The sequence below is a fragment of the Phaenicophaeus curvirostris genome, chromosome 5, assembly GCF_032191515.1.
Source record: "Phaenicophaeus curvirostris isolate KB17595 chromosome 5, BPBGC_Pcur_1.0, whole genome shotgun sequence".
NCBI classification, from domain to species: domain Eukaryota; kingdom Metazoa; phylum Chordata; class Aves; order Cuculiformes; family Cuculidae; genus Phaenicophaeus; species Phaenicophaeus curvirostris.
Genome location: NC_091396.1, coordinates 16,465,379 through 16,492,982, shown reverse-complemented (window position 1 = coordinate 16,492,982; position 27,604 = coordinate 16,465,379). Strand labels below are relative to the sequence as shown.

Here is a 27,604-nt window from a genome sequence, read left to right as displayed (position 1 = left end):
AGTCAGCTGCACTGGGGTGCTGGGTAGCTCCAGGGCAGAGCCTCATGACTGATGGGCGTAACAGTGACCCAAAACTGCCTGCCACAGAGGTTCAGTTGGCTGCATACTCCATGCTGAAACAGTCACATAAACAGAAAATGAGCAAGGAAATATTTTATATGCACAGTAAAAATACCCAGTAAATTAATATTTTTAATTGCTGTTACACAGAAGAAACAAGAAAAAAAAATACATTCCAAACAAAGACTTAAAATAGTAAAATAATCATAAAAACAAGTTAAGAAAAGTTCCCAGATCGAGTGGCCGTACTGCATGTGGTGACCTTTACAATCATGGTAAAGGAAGTAAGTGCTAGAGACTTTCAGACGTGGCAAAATGCTTGACTCCCCAGGGGAGAGCAGCTGCTTCAGTCACATCTTCAGTGCACTTTGCCTGGAATGCATGGGAGAGGGGCTGGAGCGAGAGGCTCACATGAGTACAAGACATGGAGACTGTGTTCAGGACAGACAAGTCAGTCTGTGGCCTCAGCCAGGCAGAACTACTGCTTCTCCAATGGCATTTGCGTTTTCTTACCTTGTTGTTTGGGGTTGGGGCTTTTTGGGGGAGGTGAGGGCGGTGTTTGTGTGTGTTCTCTACTTTTTTTAGTTTGATTTAACAAAGCATCAGGTTCTGCTGGCCTGACCCTGCTAGCACCATAGGCTTGGAGTAAGCCTCCTCCAGGTGAATTGAGAGCAAGACCCGGTCCAGCAGGAGCCTGCACAAGCAAGGTCTAAATACATGTGTTTGTACTGATTCAGCACCATCACCCAGTGGGCTGGCTTTGGTTTCATGCTTTTTATCTGTTGGGTAAATGTTTCTTTTATTCCTGATGCTCTCTCATTCTTTTGACCAATTCAAATTGGCCCAGTTGTGCTCCCACTGCAGTCTCAGTGGCTCAGCCCCTGCATCCCTCTCATATGAGAGGGACCTTGTGCTTCAGCCTCACTGTCGAGCCATGACACCACTCCAGTAGCTCACCCTACAGCAGCGTAGTGTCACCACAGAAACAATACAAGCCACAGAAGATTTGGCATTCCTGCCAACTGGCCACCTTTTTTCATTTGTAGTCTATCCAGAGTTGTATACTTTTATTCTTTACAATAAGAGCAAAAATAAAATAAGAAAATTTCTTCCAAACTAAGAAAACTAAAACCCTTCAAACATTTAAAAGAAACTGTAAAAATTTGCATTGTATTTGCTTTTGAGTTCATATTAAGATAAGATTTTACTGCAGCTGCTTCAAAGTTATGGTCCATTTCACATGTACACAGCTCACATTCCTTGGTGTGCAATTCTTCACTTTCATTTGTGTTTGTACAGCAGGTAGTGCTACCAGAACTGAGTAGTTTCTAGCTGTGGTCCAGATTTTAAATCAGTGAACAGTGGTATCTTTGTACTAGTTGAGAACATGGTGATGGTTTAGAGCTGTATTTTTAAAATCGACTTTTGTTCTGGGACCTAGGACTGGTGGTACAAGCACTTCCTTTGCTAGAGAACCTGCTATTTCTTTGATTCAGGTGAAAAGGAAATAATTCACAAAGGATGTGCCAAGCTTATTGATTTCATCAAGGCCTTCCCTCTCTGCTGATCTTAAAGCCAGTAAATCACAGAAACTAAACATCCCTTTGCAAGTTGTCCCACAAAACCTAGCTAACCTTCTGCAGAATAAAGGTTGAACAGAATGACTTTATCTTCTGTTCTAGTCATTTCAACAACCACAGCAGACTGTGAGAACACTGCGTTTTGGCTGGATTTGATTTAATCTAGCTAACAGTCAGGGATAAGACCAGACTGCAAAATTTGGATGCAAGGTTCATGCCTAAAAACTTGGTTCAGGCTTTCAAAAGAACTAAAAACCATTTGCAAAACTGAAATTATATTTCAGACATATAGGCTAAACCCTCCTCAGAGTTCAAGTGCGGCTGAGTCCATCCTGTTAGCCAGCGTGAATAAACATTTTGCATTTCCCTTCCATTCTGATGCAGACTGAAAGGGCAGTCACTCGTTCCAGGCTTTAAGTGAAGCAAGTCCTGCATATCCCTAAAAACATTTTTAACACTAGGGTAGGGTAATACTTGGGACTTATATAGCACTTTAAATCTTCTAAGTAAGTGCTGCATGAGCATTAATCCTCACAGCATCCTTGTGAGGTAGCTAAGTGCTAATATCCCCATTGTGGAAATGGGGTGAGGGCCCGATTACCTGGTGTTGCATAGCACTGGCCCTCATACACTTGTGCCTTTTTTCCACCAGATGAGGACCTGGCCCCTGAAAATTTAAGAGACTTAGCCAAGGCCACAAAAGGAGCAAGCGTGGATAAAAAGCAGGAGAAGTACTCAGGAGGACTTCTGTCATGAGAAGTAGGCAACTTCCCATCCTCTTCCAAGATCACAATTATGATGCTTCTGCTTAAAAGAGACCCTGTCTGCATCCAGAAACTAAGCAAAGAGAAAGAGGCACCAGCCACTGAGCTCTACAGCTGCTGTTTGCTTCGATCTGCAAAGGAGCCAACAGCGCGAGGCCCAGGCACGCTACGCTGTGGGGTGCTTCATTTCCCCTGTAATGTCCCTGAACCAAAGTCTGGGTGCTTCTCAAAGACTGTACCCCAAAAAAGAAGAAGAATGGATCAAACCTCACAGTTTGTAAAGAGACAACAGGAAGATGCACAAAGGCAGTGCCACAGACGGTCATGTCGTTCCTACTTCCTGTTTGCTTCCTCTCAGAGTCAAGATTACTCGTGCTTGGGGTTGAGGGAACAGTTGTAATCCCAAGAAAAGGTATTTAACAGACTGTCAGCAACTGCTTAGTGTTTCTTCAGGCTTATGAAACTCAAAATTGTATCAAATCAATGTCCACAGCAGCTGGTCTCAGCAGCAGGAAAGAACCTCCACAAAAATAGTCTCCACATTCCTCCAGCAATATGCGTTAAAAGGAGGAATGCAGAGCAGGAGAGAGATTTAGAACATTGAGAGCCCACGCTGGCAAATCTCTGAGCCAGCCAGGACTCTCCTTGACTTTGTATGCTGAGAGCTCTGCCTCATGTTCCTGGGAAGGCTGAAGCCGCTGCAGGACTGGGAGGGAGCCAGCATGGCTGGCCAGAATGCATCCCAGCCAGCCCATTCCAGGAGAGGGGACAGCAAGGGAACGACAGCCCACTTGGGCTGCACATGTTTCTGGTGTTACAGCTGGAGCTGCCCAGAGACTTCTGCCACCATAAACTGCACATCTGATGGCCAGCAGAGAGGGCAGGCCTCCTAATAACACAGAAAAGATCCTTTTCTGCATGTATCCAGTGGCTGATGATGGGATAACAAAGCAAGCCAAGATGAAAAAACATGCCAACAAACAACTCGGCTGTCTTCACGAAATTGCAGACTACTCATTTCTAGAGGGGAAGAAAATGATAATCAAAATTCTACTTTTAAATAAAGCCTACTTTATCACATATGCATTTTCCTCAAAGCAAAGGGAAGCTCAGGATGTGAAGTGCTCTTCCAAAGACCTGCCAGCTAAGAATTGGGAGTGCTGGACTGACCCATGACAAGGTGCGGTAAATCAAACTGAAACGTGCTCTTTGCTCACATGCTGGTGGGGTTCACCCCAAATCCTTAGAATTCCTCTCAGCTTGGTCAATCTGTTGCCAGAAGAGATTTGTAAACAGTCAAGCTGAGTAACAGCAGGTGACATCCGCAGAGCACTATACCGCAGGGTTCAAGCTGCGGCCAGGGGATAAGCAGTGCTGATGAATGAAGATGTTTTACAGCTCTAAATTCCCTCAGCAATTTACTCCAGGCAGGCCCCGGTGTGCCAGTGAATGAATACTGACAATATTACACAACAGCATTAAAAGGAAGAGATTACACGGAGCTGTGCTATTTACAATGCTTTCCCTCTCAGTAATGCAGCTGACCTTCCTGATCTATGTCTGAAAAGCAGCAGATGACTGCATGGGGTCAGGATGGTTAACCTAGATTTTTGTAATACTGGCTGCATTTGTACTAATGCAGGAGTCACAGGGAGGCAATGCCTATTCCCCACCCAGTCCCACCATGCAAGGCTGAGGAGGAGCAGGAGACCCACTAAACACCTCTCAACACCAAGGGAAAAGCTAGGAGGATTGGTAGGTTTCCTTAGCTGCCCCTTGACCCTGCCACACTCCTCACAAAGAGGAATTCCTGCTCTGCCAACTGTGCCAGGGACTCAGTGCCAGGCTTTCGCCTGGAATGGTCTGGGCATGCTAGGTATGGAGACTACGGTAATTTTCAGCTTATGAGGCTGGTCTGGAAGGCTGCCCCCTCCTGCTCCATTCTTGCCCTTGTGAGTGTGTGCAAGGGGCTGTGAGGGTGTGCATGGATTTTTGTTGTGTACTCTGATCTGGTTGTCCCTGTCTGGCTGACTGTTTAAGGAGGTGCAGGAACCCTCGGCAAGCTTTCTTTGCACACCTGAGTGCATGCGTGTCTTAAAACAAGCCATTGTGGGAGAATCCAACCCATGAAAGCAGCCCTAGGAGGGTCAGACAAGAAAAGCACATTCAAGATCATTTCAACCAGAAACAAAGCTTGCTGTTACATATCCTAAATAGGAGGAAAAAAATACATATGATCACAAATGAACTTGGATTAAAAAAATCAGGATAACTTCTTCCTATTTTAAAAGAGTCTGAAGTCAGAAGTAATATTGCTTCAGCAGATGGGCAAACAAACAAACCTAAGAATTTGGATCAGAATTAAACAGGCTTTCCCAGCCCTGATGGTGCATTCTCACTGCATCCACAAGAGTTTGAGAAGGAAGCGGCAAGCACTTTGAACACAAAGTACAGTGCTTTTCAGGAAGCTCTGCCGAAAAGGGACTTTCCAAAAACAAGTGATGCAAAGCTGATTGTTTACCACCAGCTGGCAAAACACAACAACCTACAACCAAAATCAGGGCCTTGACCACAAGAAATGCTCACACAAAGATTTGAGAGAGATACTGCAAGCAAGCAGCAGTACCGTAAAGCTTAATGAATATATGGAAAATTATTTCTAAGGATACTGGGCAAGAAAGGCATAAAAGTTAGATTCCTGTCTGCCATACTAAAGAAAATTAGGGTGATACATTAGTAAGAAATGCTCAAAGTCCTCCTGTAAAACAAATTTCCTCATTTCCCCGTTACATCTGAGCTGTCGCTGGTGGCTGCAGACACCATGTAATAGCGCACACATTGTGGTAGAAAATGCACCAGCCTGGCTACCTTGATGTCCCTGAAATCCCACCAAACTCCTATTTCTTCCACATGCCGCAATGCTGGCTTGCACATACAGACCTGCCCTGGAGCAGCGATCAGCTGCAATCAAAGCACCCAGCACTGCACATCAGTGCACCTTTTGACCTGTGCTCATTGCTTGGTGTTTTGCTTTCATTCTGGTTCTGCTGGGGGCTGCCACATGCTGCTGTTGACTCCAAAGCTCAGTTCTCATCTGGATATGTGTTTTTTTCTCTACATCCAGGGTTCCTTTCAGCAGAAGCAACAGCTCCAGTTTACATACTGGGTTTGTAATGCACAAAAATATGTGTCAGTTAAATTCTTTTTTACCTATGACTTCAACAGAGATCTGTGCCTGTCTGCCTACTATTGAAAGCAAGTCTTCTAGCACAGTGTATCGCTAAACCTCCTTTCCATCAGCTCTCCTCTTCCCAGACAGTCTGCATCAGTTTCAAGACTGACAAGTAAAATGCAGTAGTACAGTACTTCTAAGGAGGAGAAGTTGAATGAGCAGCTACTGCAGGGACAAGTCTAAGCTTTCTGATAGGGACTCCACACCAAAGTAAGCATTATTCGGAGAAAGCCATTGGAAAAAAGGAAAAAAAAGCCCCCAAGGTAATGCTTCAAAGAAGCAAAATCAACATCACCGATGTGCCTAGAGAAATGGAGATCTCTCTCAGGGGTGAATGCAGCTACAGCACCTGAGATATAACCCATGTTGTTCACAGACTATTGGCGCTCCACCTAGCTCCTCTTTCTGAAGTCCTCTTCATCTCTGCTCTCTACAGCTGACAATGCAATAAGCATTTGGGCTGCATAGTAAGTAGCCATGATGATGAAGCGTGAGTAGGGCACAGGAAAGCAGAACTTGTTAAGTGCAATGGTCAGATCCGACACCATGAAGAGCATTGCGCCGATGCAGGCCGAGAGCTTGGTCCATGTCCAGAGGTCGTTGCGCAGCTGCATGCCGGCGACTGCTCGCCAGCCCATGAAGCCAATCAAGGCGATGTAGACAGCTACCAGGTAGGTGAATGGGCCTGAGAGGTAGGAGTACAGGAAGGCATAACAGGAACTGCAAACAAGGCCCGTAAACAAGCCGGCTTTAAGGTCCAAAGGCTTCATGCCGAAGGCTGAAGAATACAGGATGTGTGTGATTGCAAACATCAGCAGACCTGGAAAGAGGCATTGACATAGCAAATATGACCTTTCAGCAGTGACTGGCAGTTGGTAGCAAATAAAAAAAAAAAACCATTGTGGCTATATTGGGTTTAAATATACCACAACAGGCAAAAGGATTAGATGTCCTTGCAGTGTTACAACCCTCAATGCTTTCAGTGGGAATCATACTGACCACTTGGGACCATTTGGTAATAAAAAGTATGCATAGGGGATCAATCTTAGCACCAGCCTCCCACCCTAAGGAGCCCCAGTGCATTAACACCTGCAGCCAAGTACAACACTGTTATGATACAATCCTTCCAGGAGGGAGGCCAGGTGAACTAAGCTGCCACAAAAGGAACAAAGCTTGATTTTCAGGTGGTTCCTCCTCCCCTGCTTTGGATAGAAGGGTGGGGGCAAGGCAAACCAAACATCATCCCCTCTAACTATCCAAAGTGTTTTGCCAATAGGTCATGTGTAGAACAGGAAGACTGCAAAGGAAAAAAATAAGAAAAAAGATACCAGTCCCTCTGAACCCAGACACAAAGCCTGACCGTATTTAGCCACAAACTCAAAGGCACTCGGGGACTAAATCTGGCTTTTACTCCATCTCTGCCCATAGCTAGGAGAAACCCAAGCTGGAAAGAAGCAGCTGGCATATTTCAGGGACTGCACCAACGTGATCCGCCAACAATTTTATGGCTATTTGCAAGATTAAGATGGACCTTAACTGGAATCAATCTGTGAAAATAAAATGCCAGATTCCCTTTGAAGTGCAACACCTTTGAGAAATGCCAGATGTGGGTGTTGGAAGGTACTGCCCATATGTTACTCACTCATCACTAATCTATTTGACAAAAAAATGTCACTATGTATTGGTACAGCTGGTGACTATGAGCTGTCATGTCAATTGTAAATAGAGGACCCCAAACTGAGTCCAGCTTGTCCCGTCCTCTGGTTCCCAGACCCACACACGGTGCAGCTGCAGGCTGTCCTGCTTTATCCTGGCAGGATTATTAGAGTAGCTGAAAGTTTTCATGCGGCTCTAAAGCATGAAATAGAGAAAAGTATCTGGGAAGCTGAGACCTCCAGCAGAAAACTTGTTTACATTGAAAGAATGATGCTGTGGTATAAAGGGCAGTCTCTAAAACCTGCTGCTAGCAGCCATTTTCCAATCTTAACACTCCTGTGTTGAGACAGCTTAAAGAAGGGCAAGTGTCTCCTTGCTTTTGAGAAAGGCCAGATACCCACTGAAAGCTCAGCCATGGTGGGATGAGGCGAACTCGGAGGAGGGGGCTGGTGGGGAATCTGGTCTGGAACAGCAGGAAGGGGAAGGAAGAGAAGAGCAAAGGAGCACAACAAAAAGTTGGTGTCCCACAGAGCTATTACACATCATGGGCACTGCACTGAGGAAACTGAGGAGGGGTTTAGGACAAGAGCTGTTGATAGTCTTATAGGGCAAGAAAGACTATAGCCCTGGGGGCATACGTAAGGAGAAGGAGGTTATTTTGCCCTAACAGTCATGAGTGGTTTTTCCTTTGGTGGCACTATATGGAGAGTTCTGGGGTGTGGAACTGAAGAATGTATTGTCCTTCATGCAGGCAGCTGGCAACAAGGAGCAAGAGGAGAGGAGGACAGCATGCAGCAGCTAAGCAGAAGCCCAGAAAGGCAGGAGTTTCGTAATGTGTGGTGAGGCTGGTCACAGCTGATGGAGTCAGCTCCCAGGTTTCCTTATTCAATACCCACAAATCAAGTCAGGGACGGGGGAAATCTATGATGGCCGCACAGGGAGGGCGGAGTGCATTTCTCGGCCTTTGACCTGGTCTTCCCAGATCAGACCATCTCCTCTCTGCCCACTTCCTACCCCTGGGTATCCTTCGCCCTCCCTGTGCCTGGAGTTTCCCCTCAGGCTGGTAATAATGCCTTTTTGTTAGTCCCTTGTTCACCATGCAGTGTTCATCAAATACATAAATTGTTTATAAGTGCCTGCTCCCAAAGGAGGTGGATGTTAACACTGTAAAGTATCTTCTACGTGCAGTTAAGACACTAGTCAGAAAATAGCATGTTATTAGTGGATTGAAACAGCAAAACTGAAAAAAAGCTAAGTGTGCCAAGAGTAGGTTCCCAGGCTCTCACTTCCCTATAAAGTAATGAACAAATGTCCTTTTATAAACTCATTGTCTCAAAAGCTATTCAAATTAGCCCAGTTCCCAACCCTTTTTTTCAGCCTGAAAGCTGTAGAAATTAAACACAAAGTACATTTTATCTAGTATTTCCTCTTATTCTCCTGAAATTTCAAATTCCCTCAAACAATGATGTCAAAAGGTTGAATATTGCCAGTTGTCAACAATGGCAGCCTGCTGAGTTTTATACAGGAGAAAATACATTTTGCAGGAAAGGTGAAGCATGAAGTGGGGTAGTGTGCTTTTTCTGCTAACAGCTGAAACACAAATGTTAACACTTCACTACAGAAGATGGTAGCTTGGATTAGCAAGGACTGAGGCATGCAGGAAGCAGCCAGGATGAAGGCAGAGGTTTACAACATGCCCCAAGAGAGCTTTCCTTTAAAGAAGAAAAATGCATCCAAACCTAGAAAGCAACATTTCTCAGTTGTGAGACTAGGGTCAAAAAATCCATCGTAAGTTCAGACTAAAACACATTAACGAGACACTGAATTGCCGTGACTAGTTGACCTTCACCTAGCACTAAACAGGAGAGGCAACTCAGAGATGCCAGCTATATGGGAGTGGAGTAGTCCATGTATTGAAACAGTCATGGTGAGATTCAGGCCTTGAATGTTTTCCAAGCCACAGCTCAAAGAATAACTCCAGGAGGCAAAACAAGCACAAGAAGTTGAGCTGAGGCAACCTGCACTGAGCCAGGTACCACAGTTAGGAGGAGGCTCATCAGTGGGGATGCCAACACTCGGCACAGAGGAGGTGGCAGCCCAAGAGAAGGCTGGAGCTCCTCAACAACATGCCCAGGGTTCAGCCAGATAGATCCAATCCTCAAGGCCTAATTTAAACCCCACCAAAATCAGTAAAAAATTTTACATGAACTTTTAATGAGATCGGGATAAACCCTTGGGAAGCAGGATTAAAACCAGACTCAGAGCATTTGGCCTTTCATATCTAGCATTAGACACACTTCCCTCTCATAAAGAAAGATGTTGTTGGAATCCCAGAATAAAACTAAATACTGACTTCACGAGAGAGGTGATAAAAAAGCCTTTTACTTTCAGAGCTGACAACAGCACAAGTCAGAAAAATTCCTTCGTCTCATCACATTTTCTAATGGGAAAGTCACAGCAGCCAATTAGTGGTGGGTGTTAAGCGAGATCCCCATGCTGGTTAAATTAACTTCAGAAACCCCACTAGTCAGTTTAGTGAAGAACTCAACTACTGCTGATTTCTTGTGACAGTCCAAGGCCAGGGAGAGTGTTGCTGCAGGCAGGTTTAATATGGCTTTCAATGATTAATCTACAGCATTATGTTCTAGTCAGCAAACTAGCAAAATAAAACAAGCTTGTTTTGCTCCGAGAGATGTGTATCTTTCTGCAGAAATGACAGGCCATTGTGGAAAGATTTGTCCTTGATTCCCCATCATTTACATGTCTTGCAAAATAGACATCTTGTACAATAGGCTACGTGATTCATACTGATGAACCTGCAAGTAGGACAAGATTTCTTATGCTTTAGTTTCTAGCATCCACGTAAACAACTTCCCCAGACTATAGGCTTGTCTATCAAAACATAAGGGTTCTTTCCACCTGTTCTCCACTGAGGACCTTTGCACCATGTCTCCTATTTCTGATCCTTGTAGCAAAGGGCTGACAAATCTCCCTGCAGAGAGATAGGATGTAGATACTTCCTTTAGCTTCATGGGAGCTGCTGAGTGCTATGACTGTTTCCTTCTCTTCCCCAGGGATTCTGCCCATGCCACCTTCCCAGCTCCAGAGAGCTGAGGTGCTGTGAGCACGTGCCAGGGAACCAAACCTGCCCCAATTAACACTATAACCTGAAGAGAAGTTCAGGAGAAGACTCATCCATGGCATGACTCCTCTAACTATAATGGATTTTAGTCAAAGGATAAGTGCCTCCCACTGCCTAGGGCTTAAGCTGTATATGAATAAACAAAACACGTGGCCCAGCAACTCTTTACTAAATAAAGAGATTAACAGCTGGACACTGGCATCCCTTTGTGACTGACACCGCACTCACCATGAATGAAGTAGCCCTGCTCCTGCCAGATGAGAAAGGCGTCTCCCACTGCTGAGAATACGAGTCCTGCTAGGATGCGGCTGGCGCTCCGGTGTGACACTAAGAAGTTAATTCCATGAGCCAGAAGGAAAACCCACAGGCAGAAGATAGGCAGACATTTGATGAGGGCACTGAACCAGGAGGGACTGGAAGTTGGCAGCCAGAGGACAAAATAGACACAAGTGGCTTTAAAGAAGGGCACCAATTTGGGGCCTTCACTCTTCACCTGAAAAAAAAAAATTAAAAAAAGATAATTTAATAGGACCATCAGAAGCATCAGTGGAATAAACTGCATAACAGAACTGTGTCCTTCCTCTTGAAAGCTGCATTTTCACGTATACTGGCAGTTGGCAGCATTTCTGTCCTGAGAAAGGCTGGTTGAACTTGACCATGATCCTCAGCCTAGACCTCCCCTCTCTGCTGAAGGTGCTTCTTGTTTGGCAGGATAGGTTTTGGGTGGTGGAGAAAGTTTTAGATACCTTTTCTCTTCATTTGTTCTACTGAAAACATTTAGCCCATTAGTCAACCTCCTCTGGTAGTCCTTGTCAACTATCTTGTGCTTAGACTGACCCCTTTTATACAGTTCCTTTCTTGTAGCTGCAAAAATACTGCGCTCCCAAGAAATATCCCAGCAGCAAAAAAAGCCAGTGAAGTCCAAATCTTCCCTCCCATTTTGCCAAATCCTCTTGCTTATACAGTTACAGATCACCCTGGGGATACAATCTCTACTCTAACCCATTCTCCCTCCTGCCCTATAGCCTCACGCCTGGAACTTGCTGTTAGCATCACCACATACCTTTAAAACCCACCACAACAACCTCCCAGGTGAGGATGTCACTTCCTCAGATGACTAACATCAACATCAATCATGTGATGCTTTGTTCTAGCTTTACACTAATAATATACTGCCTAAATTGCAGGAAACACTTTGACTCAGGGTTCTACTGTGTAAATCCTGATGAAAAAGATGCAGTATGAATACCAGGCTACTAATAACAAAACCACAGCAGAGGCAGGGCACAAAGTTCCACAGGCTGGGTCTGCTCCTAGCATACACTTAGCTGAGAACAGTGATTAGGTACATACTGTGTTCACCTGCCCTCCTGTGATATTTCTGCATTTTAGTGCAGGTGGGGAAAACCCTGCATGAGAAACAAATTTATGATTTTATTTTCTCCTGGAGTGCAGCTGAGGGCCAAAATGAGAAGAAAATAAAGATATTGTGATTGACTCAGGTGCTTGCCTGAGCTATGTTCTGTGATGTTTCCTCCTGCAGTTAAGACAGTTCCAACTTCTAGAGCTCCCCTGCTAACAGGGCTTCACTCTCAATCTTCTCATTTCTTTGGCCAAGCAAGATTTAGTTGCTTAGTAGCACAACCTCCTATTACTCATGACCAAAGCACACAGAGGCTTTGTGCACTGGAGGAGGACATGAGGGAAAATTTAGGGGCATTGGAACTGGGTTCACACTGCAAAGTCCATCAAAATCTGTGCAACACTCCCAGATCACTTCTCTCACGCAAGGAGCCGATGTTTCAAAAACCTGCAAAATATTGGTCTCTTTTTCCAAATCTTTGCCCCTATTTCTGACACAAAACCAGCATCTATTTTCCTTTGATGCCATGTGCCTTAGGGAAAAAACCTAGAATGGCTGAAGACTGCACAGCGAATATCTCCATTCTTACAGTGTTCAGTTAATAAAGCCTAAACTCTTTGAGATCCACTAGCTTTTACAGACAAAAGCAAAGGGAGTCACATGAAGCTGCAAGACAGAGGCAGAGGCAGTGGAGAGCATCTTTACTTGCAGTATCTAAAAAAGGAATGCAATCTCTGAAGCAGCAAGCCTGTAAATAAAGGGCATCCCAAGAAGACGGTGCTTTCAAAATTTTTCTCGACTCTGACAGAAATTTTCCCAGCATATCAGCAGTTTCTTAGCAGTAAGGTATTGCATTATTCATAGGCTATTGCCGACACAATTTTTAAACACTCCATTAAACAACCAGGCTACACAATTCACTCACAAAAGGACATCAGCAAGCCGTTAACTTTCTTGTATTACATGTGGAGCCCATTTTCAGTCCTCTACTTAGGTTGTCTAAATTAATGACCATTTACCACTTCTTTACTGCATTACTTTGAGAATTCTGGCAGCAAATAACAAAGGAACTTGAAATAAAAGTCATAAAAGACCTTGTAGTCTCACAGCACTGGGGGTGCCTGCGAACTATCTGAAGTGACACATCTGGCTTACACTACCCAAAGCCAGTGCCTGGCTCCGGCTCTGCCTCCTCCCCTTCTGCCTCTTATTTAAAATGCAGTTGATCATATTCACTCGCTCATGGTTGCAGGCAATAGATGGCAACACATATACGTGATACAGCCTTTGATACAGTTTCCCACAGCATTCAGCTTCAGAAACTGTCAGCATCTGGCCTGGACAGGCGCACACTCTCCTGGGTGGAAAACTGGTTGGATGGCCGGGCCCAGAGAGTGGTGGGAAATGGTGTGAAATCCAGCTGGAGGCCAGTGACAAGTGGGGTTCCCCAGGGCTCAGTGCTGGGTCCAGCCCTGTTCAATATCTTTATCAATGATCTCAATGAAGGCATTGAGTGCACCCTTAGCAAGTTTGCAGATGACACTAAGCTGGGTGGAAGTGTCGATCTGCTGGAGGGTCGGGAGGCTCTGCAAAGGGATCTGAACAGGCTGGACCGCTGGGCTGAGTCCAATGGCATGAGGTTTAACAAGGCCAAATGCCGGGTCCTGCTCTTGGGGCACAACAACCCTATGCAGTGCTACAGACTGGGAGAAGTCTGGCTAGGCAGCTGCCCAGAGGAGAAGGACCTGGGGGTGTTGGTTGACAGCGACTGAACATGAGCCAGCAGTGTGCCCAGGTGGCCAAGAAGGCCAATGGCATCTTGGCTTGGATCAGAAACGGTGTGACCAGCAGGTCCAGGGAGGTTATTCTCCCTCTGTACTCAGCACTGGTGAGACCATACCTCAAATACTGTGTTCAGTTCTGGACCCCTCACCACAAGAAGGATATTGAGGCTCTGGAGCGAGTCCAGAGAAGAGCAATGAAGCTGGTGAAGGGCCTGGAGAACAGGCCTTATGAGGAGCAGCTGAGAGAGCTGGGGTTGTTTAGCCTTGAGAAGAGGAGGCTGAGGGGAGACCTTATTGCTCTCTACAACTACCTGAGAGGAGGTTGTGGAGAGCAGGGAGCTGGCCTCTTCTCCCAAGTGACAGGGGACAGGACAAGAGGGAATGGCCTCAAGTTCTGCCAGGGGAGGTTCAGGCTTAACATCAGGAAAAAATATTTCACAGAAAGGGTCATTGGGCACTGGCAGAGGCTGCCCAGGGAGGTGGTTGAGTCACCTTCCCTGGAGGTGTTTAAGAGACGGGTGGATGAGGTGCTGAGGGGCATGGTTTAGTGTTTGATAGGAACGGTTGGACTCGATGATCCTGTGGGTCCTTTCCAACCTAGTGATTCTATGATTCTATATATAGCAGGGTTTCTTCCCCTCCCTCACGAGTTGTGGAATATCCCTACTACACCATAATGTACCCAAAATCTTCAGCACAGAAAACAACCTCCAGAGCTACAAAGTGCAAAAGAATTTGCAGCATCCACAGTGCTCCAGGTCCCTGTAACAGTCTCAGCAAGGGCAAGTAGGTTTGTACCTCTGAATACAAAAGTTTATGCTGAAAGATATAGCCCAACTTCAGCCTCATTTGCAACGCATCGCAGAGGCACTGTTAGAAGCATACAGGAGAGTATTTGGGTTAATAAACAGGGGAAGTTTTATTTAATACTTGATATTACAAGAAAAACACCTGCCAGGAGCAGTTACCATTACAATCACAGCTTGCCCTCCCCTGTGTGCATGCATGATGAGACAAGTTTTAATTACACTTGTCATTTTCCCCAGGAACCTTGCCTTATTGAATATAGGATATGCATTTGTGCAGAAAGATTATGTTTGCTTGGGAAACCCAAAATTACCATTTCTTACTATTTGAATGTGAATCTTCTGAGCCCAGCCAGTATTATTTTAGAATAATGGTTTGTATCATGTCCATTCTAATAATAATTAAGGAATTTTTTAGGCATAAGGGGTCAGATTCCAGTCTCGCTTACGCACGCATAAGCCTGGAATTTACAGTGTTACAAAGTCCTCCTTTAAGAATAACCTTGTATATCTACAAGGCTACAGTCTTCTCATCATTAACACTTTGCTCTTTTATACTTTTTCTACAAGTATAATTCAAACAGCTACTTGCAAATATGCCTTTGCTCATTACTGAATGCTGCAGCTCAGTGGATACCCTGTTATGGCTCTGACCAAATGCCCATGAGGGACACTCCTTGCTGAGACAGAGGCACCTGTACTGCTGAGGGCTAGGCGACACATCCTGCCAAGATGATGATGTGGCACTGGAAATACCTGGGAGAAGTATTTCAAGAAAAACTGAGGCAACCAGAGGATGATAAAGAGGATTGCCCTCTATCAGGAGGTGATGGGGCACCTTGCCACCTGGAGAACAAGTCAAGGCTGGTATTGGGAAATTATGTGCCAACACAAGTGGAGGCTGTGGCTTGAGGAAAGCCAAGGACATAATCCATGACTGGACTTGCCTGTACCTCAGAGAAGGGTACATTATTTCTTGGCTGCACAGATAAATTGCATCAATCCACCCATTTTCTTCCTAACTGTCTCTCAAAGACAAAACGTGAAATGAGGCTGTGCCGTGGTGTTGCCACTTGATGCAGGTGGCAAGATACTTTTTGATAATGTATGTGATTGTCATTGCTTCAAGCTGGGTTTTGCCATTTTGTTACAAGTTCTACTGCATTTTTCTTGCCACTTTTCTTCTTCCACTGCTAGTTTCTCCTGTGTTCAAGTGCAGTAAAGAAAATATCCTGAATACAATAACAAGGCAGTATTTCCAAGTTTTGTGTTTCTACAGTGAGCATAATTTAGGGCATTTTCACAACTGCTATGACTACTAGGTTACTTAAGAGTCTTTTAAAAATCAGTTTAAGTTACTGTAAAGCCACTATTGCTGGTTTTGTGGAATTACATTGAAAAGTATCATTTAGTAAATTATCTGTATGCAACCAAATCCAATGAAAACATCCAAGACTTAGGCAGACCAGAAGGAAGTTGTTTCCTGGCTCTCACCAAGAGGTTTTTCAACAGATGATCTCCAAAGGTCTCTTCCAACCTCAACTGTTCTGTGATTGTGTGGTCTTCAAACAGAATATGGTTTTGTCACATTCAGATCTCTGTAGGCTCCAGGCTTGGATATCCACCTCCCTGGTGGAGATTGATGGGTTTACAGCCTCCACTCTTGTTTTGTCCATTCTCATTACACACCAGTTTGAAATACTACTCATTTGGTATTGGTGTAAGATCTCTTTAGAGGTTAGGCTAGATGATGAATCATAGAATCATAGAATAACCAGGTTGGAAAAGACCCACAGGATCATTGAGTCCAACCATTCCTATCAATCACTAAACCATGCCCCTCAGCACCTCATCCACCCACCTTTTAAACACCTCCAGGGAAGGTGACTCAATCACCTCCCTGGGCAGCCTCTGCCAGTGCCCAATGACCCTTTCTGTGAAATATTTTTTCCTGATTTCAAGCCTGAACCTCACCTGGTGCAGCCTGAGGCCATTCCCTCTTGTTCTGTTCCCTGCCACTTGGGAGGAGAGGCCAGCTCCCTCCTCTCCACAACCTCCTTTCAGGTAATTGTAGAGAGCAATGAGGTCTCCCCTCAGCCTCCTCTTCTCCAGGCTAAACAACCCCAGCTCTCTCATCCGTTCCTCATAAGGCCTGTTCTCCAGCCCCTTCAGTTACAGAAGTGGCATACCTGAGAATTAACTCTGGGTAATAAGGACTGACACGAAGTTCCCAATGTGCAAAATACAAGATGTAGCACACAGATATGAATGCTTCATTTAACAGCTCACAAGCTATATCCACAAATTAGTTATTGGTGACTCACCAAGAGCCCAGAGGACCCTGCTGGACAATCTCTTCTTGCACCTCCCTGCTATGCCACACCAGGAGTTGCCACCTCCATTCAAGTGGAGATTCACGGCCATATAAACCAATATTCAGTAGGGGATTTGACCTGGGAACCTCTATGCTGCTCCCCAGCAGCACAGTCAGCTTGTTCTGACTCCTGTAGGCACATCACCAAGCCAAAAAATTTACAGCTAGCTCCTTTACTCGAGAATAAGCTGCATCCACAGAGGAACAGCTGCACTTGTAAGACAGTATCCTGAGTTTCTTTAACATTTTGGAGCCATTTGTCTGTATCTACATTACAAGTGGAATGAAAGAAGTCCAGCCACCACAGGGAAGAGATATCTTGCTCCTGAGGTACAAAAGAACATCAGAAGCATTAAAATGCTGAAGTTGCACAAAGCTTCGCACTGGTCCCAGGAAACAACATGGAGTATCAAATCATGTTCTTCCCTCCACAAGTCCCTTGAATGAGAACCCGGCCTCTTCCACGCAGCTGCGTGCCAGCCTGTGGTGGGCTCACACCCACTGGGCTGAAAAATGCTGCTTTCCAGGATAAGTGTTTCAAAAATAATACACCAGCTATTCTACTGAGCAACACTTGAGCATGCCTGTGCACACTGGCCAAAAAAAGCTGGGCTGTTGTCCTCCACCCATCCCTCCCGGCGGCCTTGGCTGGCCGAGTATCATTTTGTGTACCTGTGGCTGAGCTGTTTCTCCTGGCTTTTGGCAACCTGCATCATAGATCCTGCCTTGGTTCTGCCCTGCTGTGACAATAGCTCTTACCCCTAGTTGTGCACCAATAAATATTTATGTGGCTTTATTGCCACGTATTATGCTGCTACTGCAAGCCCATGGCTTGTGTTTCTCATTCCCCAGAAGATGTGGCTCCTTGCAAGACATTAATGATCCTCAGTGCAGTCTTGAGTCACAGAGGGAGAGCTGCTTCAGCCTGGGCATGGACCACAGTCAGGACAAAGTATATGTATATGCAACAGGCTCTCAGCTATGGAGCTGGCTGGGACAGCCCTAACTGGTACAGTCTGAGTGTAAGCGAGTGCAAAATGCTTCCCCTCCAAGTCCACCCTCCTGCCCCAAATTGTTCATCAACAAAACTCTGAGGAAATGTGCTTGTTTATGGAGGGTAGTGAAGAGTTACTGAACCAGCCAATCAACCTGCCTGAAATACTGTGCAACATATTTATGCAATTAATAAGAGGTATTATGGTTGTTTTGGAGATGCCACAAGTGAGGTACCAAAAGCAGACGGCTCCTGAACAGGTTCCACATGCTGCAGGAAATTCAGGGGGATTGATAAACCCTTCTCCATTGATAAACCCTTCTCCATTCAAGTGGAGATAAGATCATAGAGGTTCCACCTAAGATGGACTTGTCAAGTAGCTGATAATATTAGATTACTCTGATGGCACATGATTTGCCTCTGGGAGAATGTGTGTGCTGATAATCACAGAATCATAGAACAGTTTGAGTTGGAAGGGACCTTAAAGATCATCCAGTTCCAATCCCCCTGCCATGGGCAGGGACATGTCCTACTAGATCATGCTGCCCAAGGCCCCATCCAACCTGGCCATGAACACCTCCAGGGAGGGGGCAGCCACAGCTTCCCTGGGCAACCTGTGCCAGTGCCTCACCACTCTGAGGTGAAGAAATTCCTCCTTATGTCTAAATCTGCCCCTCTCCAGTTTATACCCATTGCCCTTCATCCTATCACTACAAGCCTCTGGCTATTTGCCAGAAAAACATGATTAAAAATTTGGCACAAGCCTTCACAGTCCTTGGGTGGTGAATTCAGCTATATGCTGCACAAGTTCTTGGCATCAGAAAAGTTGATTTTTGGTGGAGACACAGCGGAGCAGACAGTGGGTAAGGATTAATAAATTGGCATCTAACAAAGGCCCCTGTGCAGAGCTGGGCTGCTCCACACACAGCTGCAAGCAGAAACAAGAGCCACAACAAAAATTCTCATTTCCAATCCTGCCCAACTTGCAGTTACATCAACATTCAACCTAATCTCCGGATTAACCAGGGTGGGGATGAAAATTTATCAGCACCAAGGATAAAATCTTCCAGATAAACATCCTTGCCCCAGATGCAGAAAGAAGGGAGGAAATTTGGAGCAGCAGTTTCCCCACAGCCACCTGGCAGCAGGGCAACATTCACCTGCACCAGCCTCTCCCAGGGGAAACCACAGCTCAAGCCCCTGCAGCATGGCAGCGTGCCTGGGCACAGCAAGGGCACAGCACGGCCACCCAGCTGAGTGGCAGCAGGCAGGCGTCAAGAATGGACATTTTGTACCAAGCCAGCTGGGGAGCACGTGAGGAAGGCTCGTCATGTCGTAGGAGTGCCAGCGATGCGAGATTGCAGACGCGGCTGTTGCAAAGGTCTCTTTCCTGATGTACGCTCTCCCAGTGTGATTTCTCCACCACAGACTGCTGTTGGTCCCTACCCACAGACACTGCTCAAGAGAAGCCTGTGCTACCCAGTACTTTACCTCAGCCATGCTGTGATCTACCACCAAAGCCCCTATCATCTGTTGTATGGGAGTAAATTTCTGAAGGGGATTGTCTTGGATAGTTGAATCCTTGTGCAGTGGTCGGGGAGGGAGAAGGTTGATAACAGAGGAAAGGGGGCAGGCAGCCTTCACTTCAGCCCCTTACCAAGTTAAGGCAGGAGGAGCCAAACTGCCATTCACATAGAAATAGCAAAGCCCACATTAGCAAAGCTGCAATACAAAAACAACAGCAGTCCTGTCTTGTCTTCAGGCGTCTAATGAAGAAATTAAAAAATGCTGGGTGCAGTCACACCGACCATGCTCATGGGGCTGATGATGAGACCAGTTTGGCTCAGCAGCCAATGTGAGCTGAGAGCTCTTGGACATTGCAGCTCTTTGCTGCTATACCCACAAGTTAAAAAAAAAATGCATCTGCAAACACCTGGGATGTAAAATAGCATGGGGAAAAGTCACAAATAGGAAACTGGAGTCTCTATCCTTCAAATGTCTCCTTACAGGAGGAATAGAAATGGGAGAGAACAGTCCCATAACAATCTAAAGTAGAGGCAGGTGGTTCTGGAGCCAAGGAAATAATTCCCGCTCTATCGGGACACTGGCTGTGCCACACGTTGCATCAAGAACCCACGCCTGATTCTTTCCTTTTAAACTATGCCTTTACCAAGAGCTACCTATCTTTGAGACACTGGACTACAGTGTTCCCTCCAGCAATTAGGGAAGTTACAGCATCCATAAAGGTATCTCTTGTACTGATGAGAAGAAGAAAAAGTGTTAGTTTGGCTAGCTGCAGCCAACAAGTTATGCAACAGTGTTTCTGGGACCTTCTACTACGCAAGATCTACTGCTGTCAGGCCAGGCAAAACAAGATACCACTACACCAGCCAATACCTTACAAAGTCACTGGAGTATCTGCCCTTGGCTTTCTGAGACTGCAGGGAAGCCTGCAAGACGGGAAAGTCTTTCTTCAGCAGATGTTAACTTACAAAAATAAAATTACAGACTAACGCATTTCACCCAAGATTGAGCTTGGATATTTGGGGTTGTTTTGTTTGGGCTGGTTTTGCTTTTTTCCATCAGCAGGCATCACCTGTCTACTGGACTAGCAAAGGACCACAAGCAGTGCTATTCTAAAAAACCTTTTCTTAACCTGCAGGAATGACTAACTCCACATCTGTAGCAATCCTATAGCTGTCAGCACTTTTGAAGAGTGAAGAAAGTCTGAGTACGGCCAGCAATGTACCATTGCCAATGACCAACAATGTTAACCCACTCAAGAATTCAAATATCTCTGCAGGGCTGTGGGAGCTGTCATAGACCAATGCTTTCAGAGCAGTTCATTGGATCTCCAAAATGAAAGCAAAAAATAGCATTTGCCTGCCAGCATCTTTTCTCAGAGTAGAGATTGCTTTTCCCTCCTGGGATTCCGTATCTTCTTTTCTGTGTAGCAGAAGGCCAGCCTCTCTCAGCATTCCCTTTGTAGTAACACTCAGAAAAGAATTCCTTGCAGATGTAAGTCTGTCTTTTCATTTTGCTCATCAGAGCTGCAGTACTACCACCACAAAGGCATAGAAACACTTCCTCAGTGAGTGAGGTCAGGTGGGGCGGCACCCCCTAGTGATGCCCAGCACCTCAGAATGCTGTGAATCCACAGGGAACTTCAGGAGCCAGCCAACCACCACCCAGAAAGGCAGTCAGTGGCTGCCCCAAGCAATTCCTTTTAGTATGTAAAGGGACAGTTAGTTGGCTGGCCACACTAGAATTCAGATAAAAAAATTTCTACTGCTTATGGAAAACTGTCCACAACTCATCCTGGGGATGGTTTCCAGGCTGCAAGCACACCTTCTCAGGACACAACATTTTTCATGTCACACTGTTCTGTGAAAGGGAAAGCAGATTTCTGTTGCCTGGGATGAAGCAGTATTAGGTTTTACGCTGCTCTAAGCATTACCTTGCAGGAGTTTGGTAAACTCAACATACTGGCTGTGGGGCACAGGGCCACAGCAGAAAACAGCACCACCTTTTGCCTTCACTCTCCTACCTCCAGCCTTATTTGTACCCCACATCACTTATGTACCTTCTGGAGGGCCTCAGCCAGCCCATCCTTTGGCTGCAGCGGGAGGGAGGCATGGAAGAACGGGTGCTCAGGGAAAACGGGTACTTGGCAAAACTCTACCCTGCCACATGCTGCTTTGCCACCAGGCATGGGTATTTGGGAAAGAAAGGTGGCCCTTCCATCCAAAAGCAATTTCTTCAATAGAAAAGACATCATTTTACCTCCAGTCTATGGGAAATGGTCTAAACAGGCCTAAAGGAAGAGTGTTGCAGGCACTGGTGCTGTCATACAGCTGATGAGCCTTTAGTGAAGCAGAGAAGGCGGGTAGCACATGCAGGTTGTGCCAGCCATTCCAGCCATTCCCAAAGATATGCCAAGGGTGCAACTGCCTCCAGCACCCACAAAACACTTTTGCAGTTCACCTTTCTGGCTCACAAACCAGATTTATGCACACCTGGCAGGTGAGATTTTTGTAGTAGCAACAGGAAGGCTGAACTGAGGGAGGAGGGGAAGGTGGCACCTCTATGCAAGAGACTTTTGCTGTACAACTCCTCACAAAAGGCTGCAATAAGATCAGCAAAAAAGCAAAGGCGGCTGTGCTGGGAAACCCAGGAGGGATAGCTCAGCTTGTCCTATGCATAACAGAAAACTGAATGAAACACTCTACCTGTGTATCATGTCCTGCAGGATGAAACCTTGGGAAACACTGATGCTGAAGAAAAATTAGAAAGGAAAATAGCAATGTATCCCAATAATGGTATGTATATAGAAGGTGCCACTCTGGTAGCTTATAAAAAAGCAACAGCCCTCCTCATGCTATCCAGGGACCAATACGTTTTAAGAGACAGCAGGAGGTACGGTCAAAGTAAGACAGTGGAGTCACAGATCTTATTTCCAGTATCTGTTCTTGTGCCAAGATGATGTGACCTGGGCAAGTCAATATCAGACACAAATTACATGAAGATAAATTGGACTTCGTCAGCCAATCTCAACAGTTGTGGGGTGGGTAGCTGCAAACACTAACCTGTGCAAACACTACCCCACACACTCCCAGGATTCACACTGATATATCAAAGGTTTCAGTTGCAAAGCCCCCGCTGTAATCAGGTGGCAAGCAACAGTTCAATCGGATGCTACTTGCAACTAGCAGAAATGCACTCATTTTAATACATAATTGGAACATTAATGCCTGATGCCAGTTGGCACCATATCTGTGTCCAAAGCTGCTGTCTGTTGAGACACAAAAAAATGAAACCTAGCCATTCAAACTTGACAAAAGTCCCAAGGTCAACTTAGTAACATGGTTTGTCTCATCTCCCCTCAGCCTCAGAAAGTACATGTTTTGCAGTAACCTATAGAAATTAGTTTCTGGGAGAAAGTGTAGCCTGCTGGTAGAAACAAGTAATTTCCATAAACTCACAGCAAGGTGAATCAAAACAGCTACCATCCTCACCAACAGGCAGATATGCAATGCAAGAATCAGCCTGCAGCATTAAATTAACAGAAGAAGAAACAAAAGTTGCACTTACCTAGAAAGAAACAGTGCCTTGTGCAATTCTGACTCAGAGTCTGCAGTGGGAGCCCTTGGGCTCTCTGCAGGGATCTGAAATCCTTCCTATCCTAGCATGCTTGAAATCTTCCACGAAAGCTCTTGCTCAGTCCACCTACCACCTTTCAGCTCTGGTGGCGTGTAATCTCCTAGGCACAGTGTTCTGCTCCATGTCACCTGGACACTTATTCATGTTCAGCACTACATGGAGAGACGCTCCAGACTGACACACTTGTCATACAGAAACCTGCCATTAGCTTAAATTCTTTTTCGGATTATAGCAATATAGCAAATCGATACAGGAAGGGCACAAGTGCTACAAGAAGCAATAAACTCCTCTTAATTTTGGGCATGCTGCACTAAGCAAAACCTACATCTCTGTCATCATTACAGATCTATGGGGAACTATGTGACATGAAGGGCAGTAGGAAAATGAAGTACTAATGCAATAGCCACTTCAGCCTCTGGGCAGGAAGGGAGTTATATAACTCATGATCTTTGCTTTTCAAGAGTTTCTGCACGCTAGCAGAAGACAGGTTCCAGATGCCATCTTTTTCTAAGAGTCTAATTTCACTGGAGCTATTATTTCCTTAGTATTATGCAGTTACCCACAGAGAAAGATAACCTTAACGCACAAAGCACACTTTGAACAACAGACACGTGTGACTTGAGTGATATACTTGAGTTAATGAAGACTTTAATCTACAGCACTGCCTGCAGCAGCAACCAGCACTAACTACTTAATGCAACCACACTGGGACTGGGAAAAGCATGAGAGAAGCCTGCACTTTGTAGCCTCCAATTTCAGTTACCCATACCTAAGCCCACCCTCTCATAGCAACAGCTACAGCGAAGAATGTCAATGTCATAGGAAGAATATGCAATTTCAGTCTGAAAAAATAAATAATGGCATGTAACGTGACACCTGGGCTCTAGCTGGCATACAGCAGCAGAGATTTCTGTTCAGAAGGACCAAAGCTTTTAGGCTTCTTACAAAAGGTGTGACTGACATAAATGTTACTAAGATCCTGCTAAGCTTACCTAAGGTGATGATTTCCTCCCTCACTTCATTAAGTTCAGATGCTTAGAAGTCTCTTCTGTAAACTCATTTAAATCGTTTTGGTTTTTATACAAGTGCCGTATTTCCATAACTATCTATGTGGTATGTAAATGTGCACGTTTAAGAGCCTCCTGCATAATAAAATCCCAATTTATGGTGCATTTAAGTAATGGGAAAAATTACAATGAAAGAAAAAATGTTGGGTATTAACAAAGAGAACAAGTAAAATCAACCTCTCCAACCCAAACCATTCTATAATTCTATGATAACTGCCCCCCAAACCAGACCTATTCTCAGCCAATTAATATATTTGCCATGCCCTGTTTTCCTCCGGGTGGTGTGAAGCCCTATACTAAGTTTAGCCATAACTTTAGGGGAAAAATAAAGCCCCTTTGAGCAAACAGCGCCATACAAATGCCAGAATGACTGCATGTCTTCAGGCTCACCTCCTGCGCACTTGCAGCCTCTGAAATCATGGTGCCTGCTGGACAGAGGCCTCAAGGGCAAGGACTGTCTCCCAAAAGCTCATGCTAAAAACTGCTTAACCGATAGCTTAAAAAAACAAACAAACAAAAACGAGTATAAAAATCACTAAGAAGACAGTCTCAGAAAGGATCTTTATTTAGATGGGACCACTGATGACTGAACAAGAAGGGAATTAAATCTCACATATCAATGAAGCAAATGTACCATTTATTAATACTGCTTTCCAACCGCAGGCTCTCAGCCCATATGGCTTTAGGCAGAAAAACAGCTCTTAATCAGAGCAATATCAAGAAGAATAAATTTTGAGCAGGATGCTCCTGCTTGCCTAGCAGAGTAAGCAGTGAAAGCTTCCCTCCAAGGTGACTTCCAGCCAGAGTGAGCCCAGTTCACCAGCTGGAGCAGGACTGGCAGTCAAATGCATCTTCTCTGCCACAGCCCAGCATCATGCAAGTCTGGCATCTGGCAACAGCAGTACATACCGTAGTGCTTTATCAGAGCTGAGGACTTGGCACAATATGTTAAAAGGTATTTTGGCCCTAGACGCCTTTATTTGTGAGCGTGCTTCCCTCTCAGCACGCCTGAACTGGGAGGCACTGGAGACAACAGCTCAGATAGCTCTGCACAACGCGGTCTCTCCTTGCGCATGGGGCAGATATGCCAAACCCACCAGGCCATGATGCACTCCTGGCAGCCAGCGCAGTCAAGCAGCCCTAGCCACAATTTCTTCCTAGCTTCTTCTCTATGGTCTGTGCCTCCTTGTGTGGTTTCTTCCAGCTAACAATTGTACAGTAGACCTGCAGCTCAGGGTTTCTCACTCTTATTACAAGACTGTCCTAAAAAAAGGAAAGAGCCAGAGATGCAGGAGACCAGGTTGCGTGTCAGCAGTCAGGGACATCTGCTCTAGTTACGCACAAAGGCCATCACTTATAAAATGGGAAGTGAAATCATATCATTCTTGGCTGTGCTCTTCTCATGTTCCACCGGCTGAGGCTGATGCTGCAGTGTACTGGGAGAGGATATGCAGTGTACTGGGAGAGGATATGCAGTGTAGACAAATCAATTCCTCTGGCTAATTTGATTAGGCCCCAGGTGCTGAATCCACAGAGGGCAGCTCCATCAAGTGTCACAGCAGAGATAGCCATGCTGGCATCAAACATCTGGTCTGTCTATGCAACAAAAGGCAGTGCAGTACAGAGATAAGGCCTGGGCCTCAAGGGTAGCCCTAGCTATGGCCAGACAGATTGCCCATTGCTGTTCCCTTCAGCAAGGGATTCACTGGAAGGAGCCCACTGGCTGTAGAGCTGCCCTGCTTCTCACCCCCTGTGCGGCTCCACCTGGCAGCAGTGCAGGGGCCACACCATGTTCCTGGGCAGCACATGCTGCTGCACAACACCATTTCAGCCTGCCCTTCATGGACCACAGCACAGCGTGCTCCTTCAGAGGAAAAGCAATGTGAAAAATCCACTGAAGGTGATGTGCAAAGAACTGCTCCTTAATAGACTGAAGGCTGGCAGCTCTTTTTTCACAAGCTCTCTGGAAAATCGGATGCCCTCCCACCTCTACAGCCATAGTAAACAGCTGCAGCTCCGGTCACAGCTCCCGGTCTTATCATCCCTCCAGCTTTCTGAAGCTTCACGCCTGCATTAACTGCCTTGGGTGAAGCAAAGAGTCGGTATGTCAGGGATGAAGCCTGAGCAGAAAGACGTGTTGTTCCATATCAAAAAGGCAAATGAAGAAAGTAGATGTTTTTCATTTTCCCTCCCATGTTACCTTCCATACCTTCTAGAGCAAGGAAAGCCTTCCAGTCTGAACTACTTACACCCTTCCCAACACATACTCATGCTTTATTCCAGTTGCCTGCTTTCAAAGCTCAGTTGAAGTCTACCATCCTGATTCACCAAGACCATCTTGATTCACCAGCCTTAAAAGCTGTGGATCATGAAACACATTCTGCCAGTTTTTGAGCCAGTCCCATACCGTCTCAACATAAGATTTTACTTCCGAAGTACACATTTGAGCCACTGTAACCAGAAGTATTAAGGATTAATTATGCTTGCGGCACAGGACTACTTTAGTTATATTTTAAAGCGTTAATGAATAAATAAATAAATAAAGAGTTTGGCAGTACAACGGTATAATTTGCAAGCTGCTTCCCTCTGTCTCTAAAGATAAAAGTCACCCCCAGGCTGCTGATGAACTTACCAGGTACATGTTAATAACTACGGGAAAATTCATCTGAAGCTTTAGATACAAGCTACTGTGCAGAACTGGCAGGACAATTTAGAAGTTCTGAACCTTAGCTTTGGGAATGAAGAACAGGGAAAGGATGGAATTTCTACCTGCAAGAGAGGATACAACGGACTGGCAGGATAACAATGGCTCCTCGGGGAATCAGGAGAGCAGCAATAGGTGTTCAGTGCTAGAGCGACGCATCAGGCAACTTTCCCACCAACACTTAGCCGTAAGAATTTACAGCCGGTGGATCCAGACAAATCCCTGGCTTTCTAGAAACAGGAACACGCAAAGCAGCGCGTCTAACAGCGCAGCTTCTCTGCTGTTCTGGCTAAAAGGAATTTTGTCTTCTTTCAGCACTGAAACACCCCCTTTGCGGTATCGCCGGTCCAGCCCGTGAGCCACAAAACTCCCTCGTTTCGCAGCTTCGCTCCATCCACCCAGCTGCCCCGCTACACCCGCACCTACCGACAGGACAGCGGCGAGCCGCTACCTTCTCGACGCTTACATTAACGAACCGTGACGACTCCCCCGGGAGCCAGAGGGGCGACACGACCCATCTCACGGCGTTAGACGGTACCGGCGCCAGGCTGCCTCGTCGGGGGCCACAGGGTCTGGGTGGGGGGTCGCCCCCTTGACGGCAGAGCCGCCCCCACGAGGGGATGGAGGGATGCTCGGGGCGCAGGGGCATCGCGGATCCTCCAAAAACAACACAAGCGACGAGAGGAGGAGACGGCGAGGCGCCCCGCCCGAGCGACCGCCGCCGGGGGCCACGAGGGCCGGGACGAGCGTCGCCCGGGGAGAGGAGGGAGGCAGGGGAGCCGGCCCGGGTCCCGCCCGCCCCGCACTCACCACGGTGACGGGGGACACCATGTCTGTGCCTGCCGGGACCGCGCCTTCAGCCGCCGCCGCCCTGCCCGCCGGCCGGCCCGCCGCCGGGGCGCCTTTTACCCGGCGCTG

The 27,604-nt window shown here is 46.0% G+C and overlaps 1 protein-coding gene across 1 annotated transcript; it reads right to left on the bottom strand.

Moving 5' to 3' along the window:
• Positions 1 to 138: 138 nt before the first annotated feature.
• TMEM86A (transmembrane protein 86A) lies at positions 139 to 27,574 on the bottom strand. The gene is made up of 3 exons (XM_069857701.1): positions 27,497 to 27,574; positions 10,663 to 10,927; positions 139 to 6,456 (listed from the first exon to the last, which is right to left on the bottom strand). Exons 1-3 carry the CDS (start codon positions 27,515 to 27,517, stop codon positions 6,029 to 6,031), a joined length of 714 nt encoding a protein of 237 aa, XP_069713802.1. The 5' UTR covers positions 27,518 to 27,574; the 3' UTR covers positions 139 to 6,028.
• Positions 27,575 to 27,604: the final 30 nt, after the last annotated feature.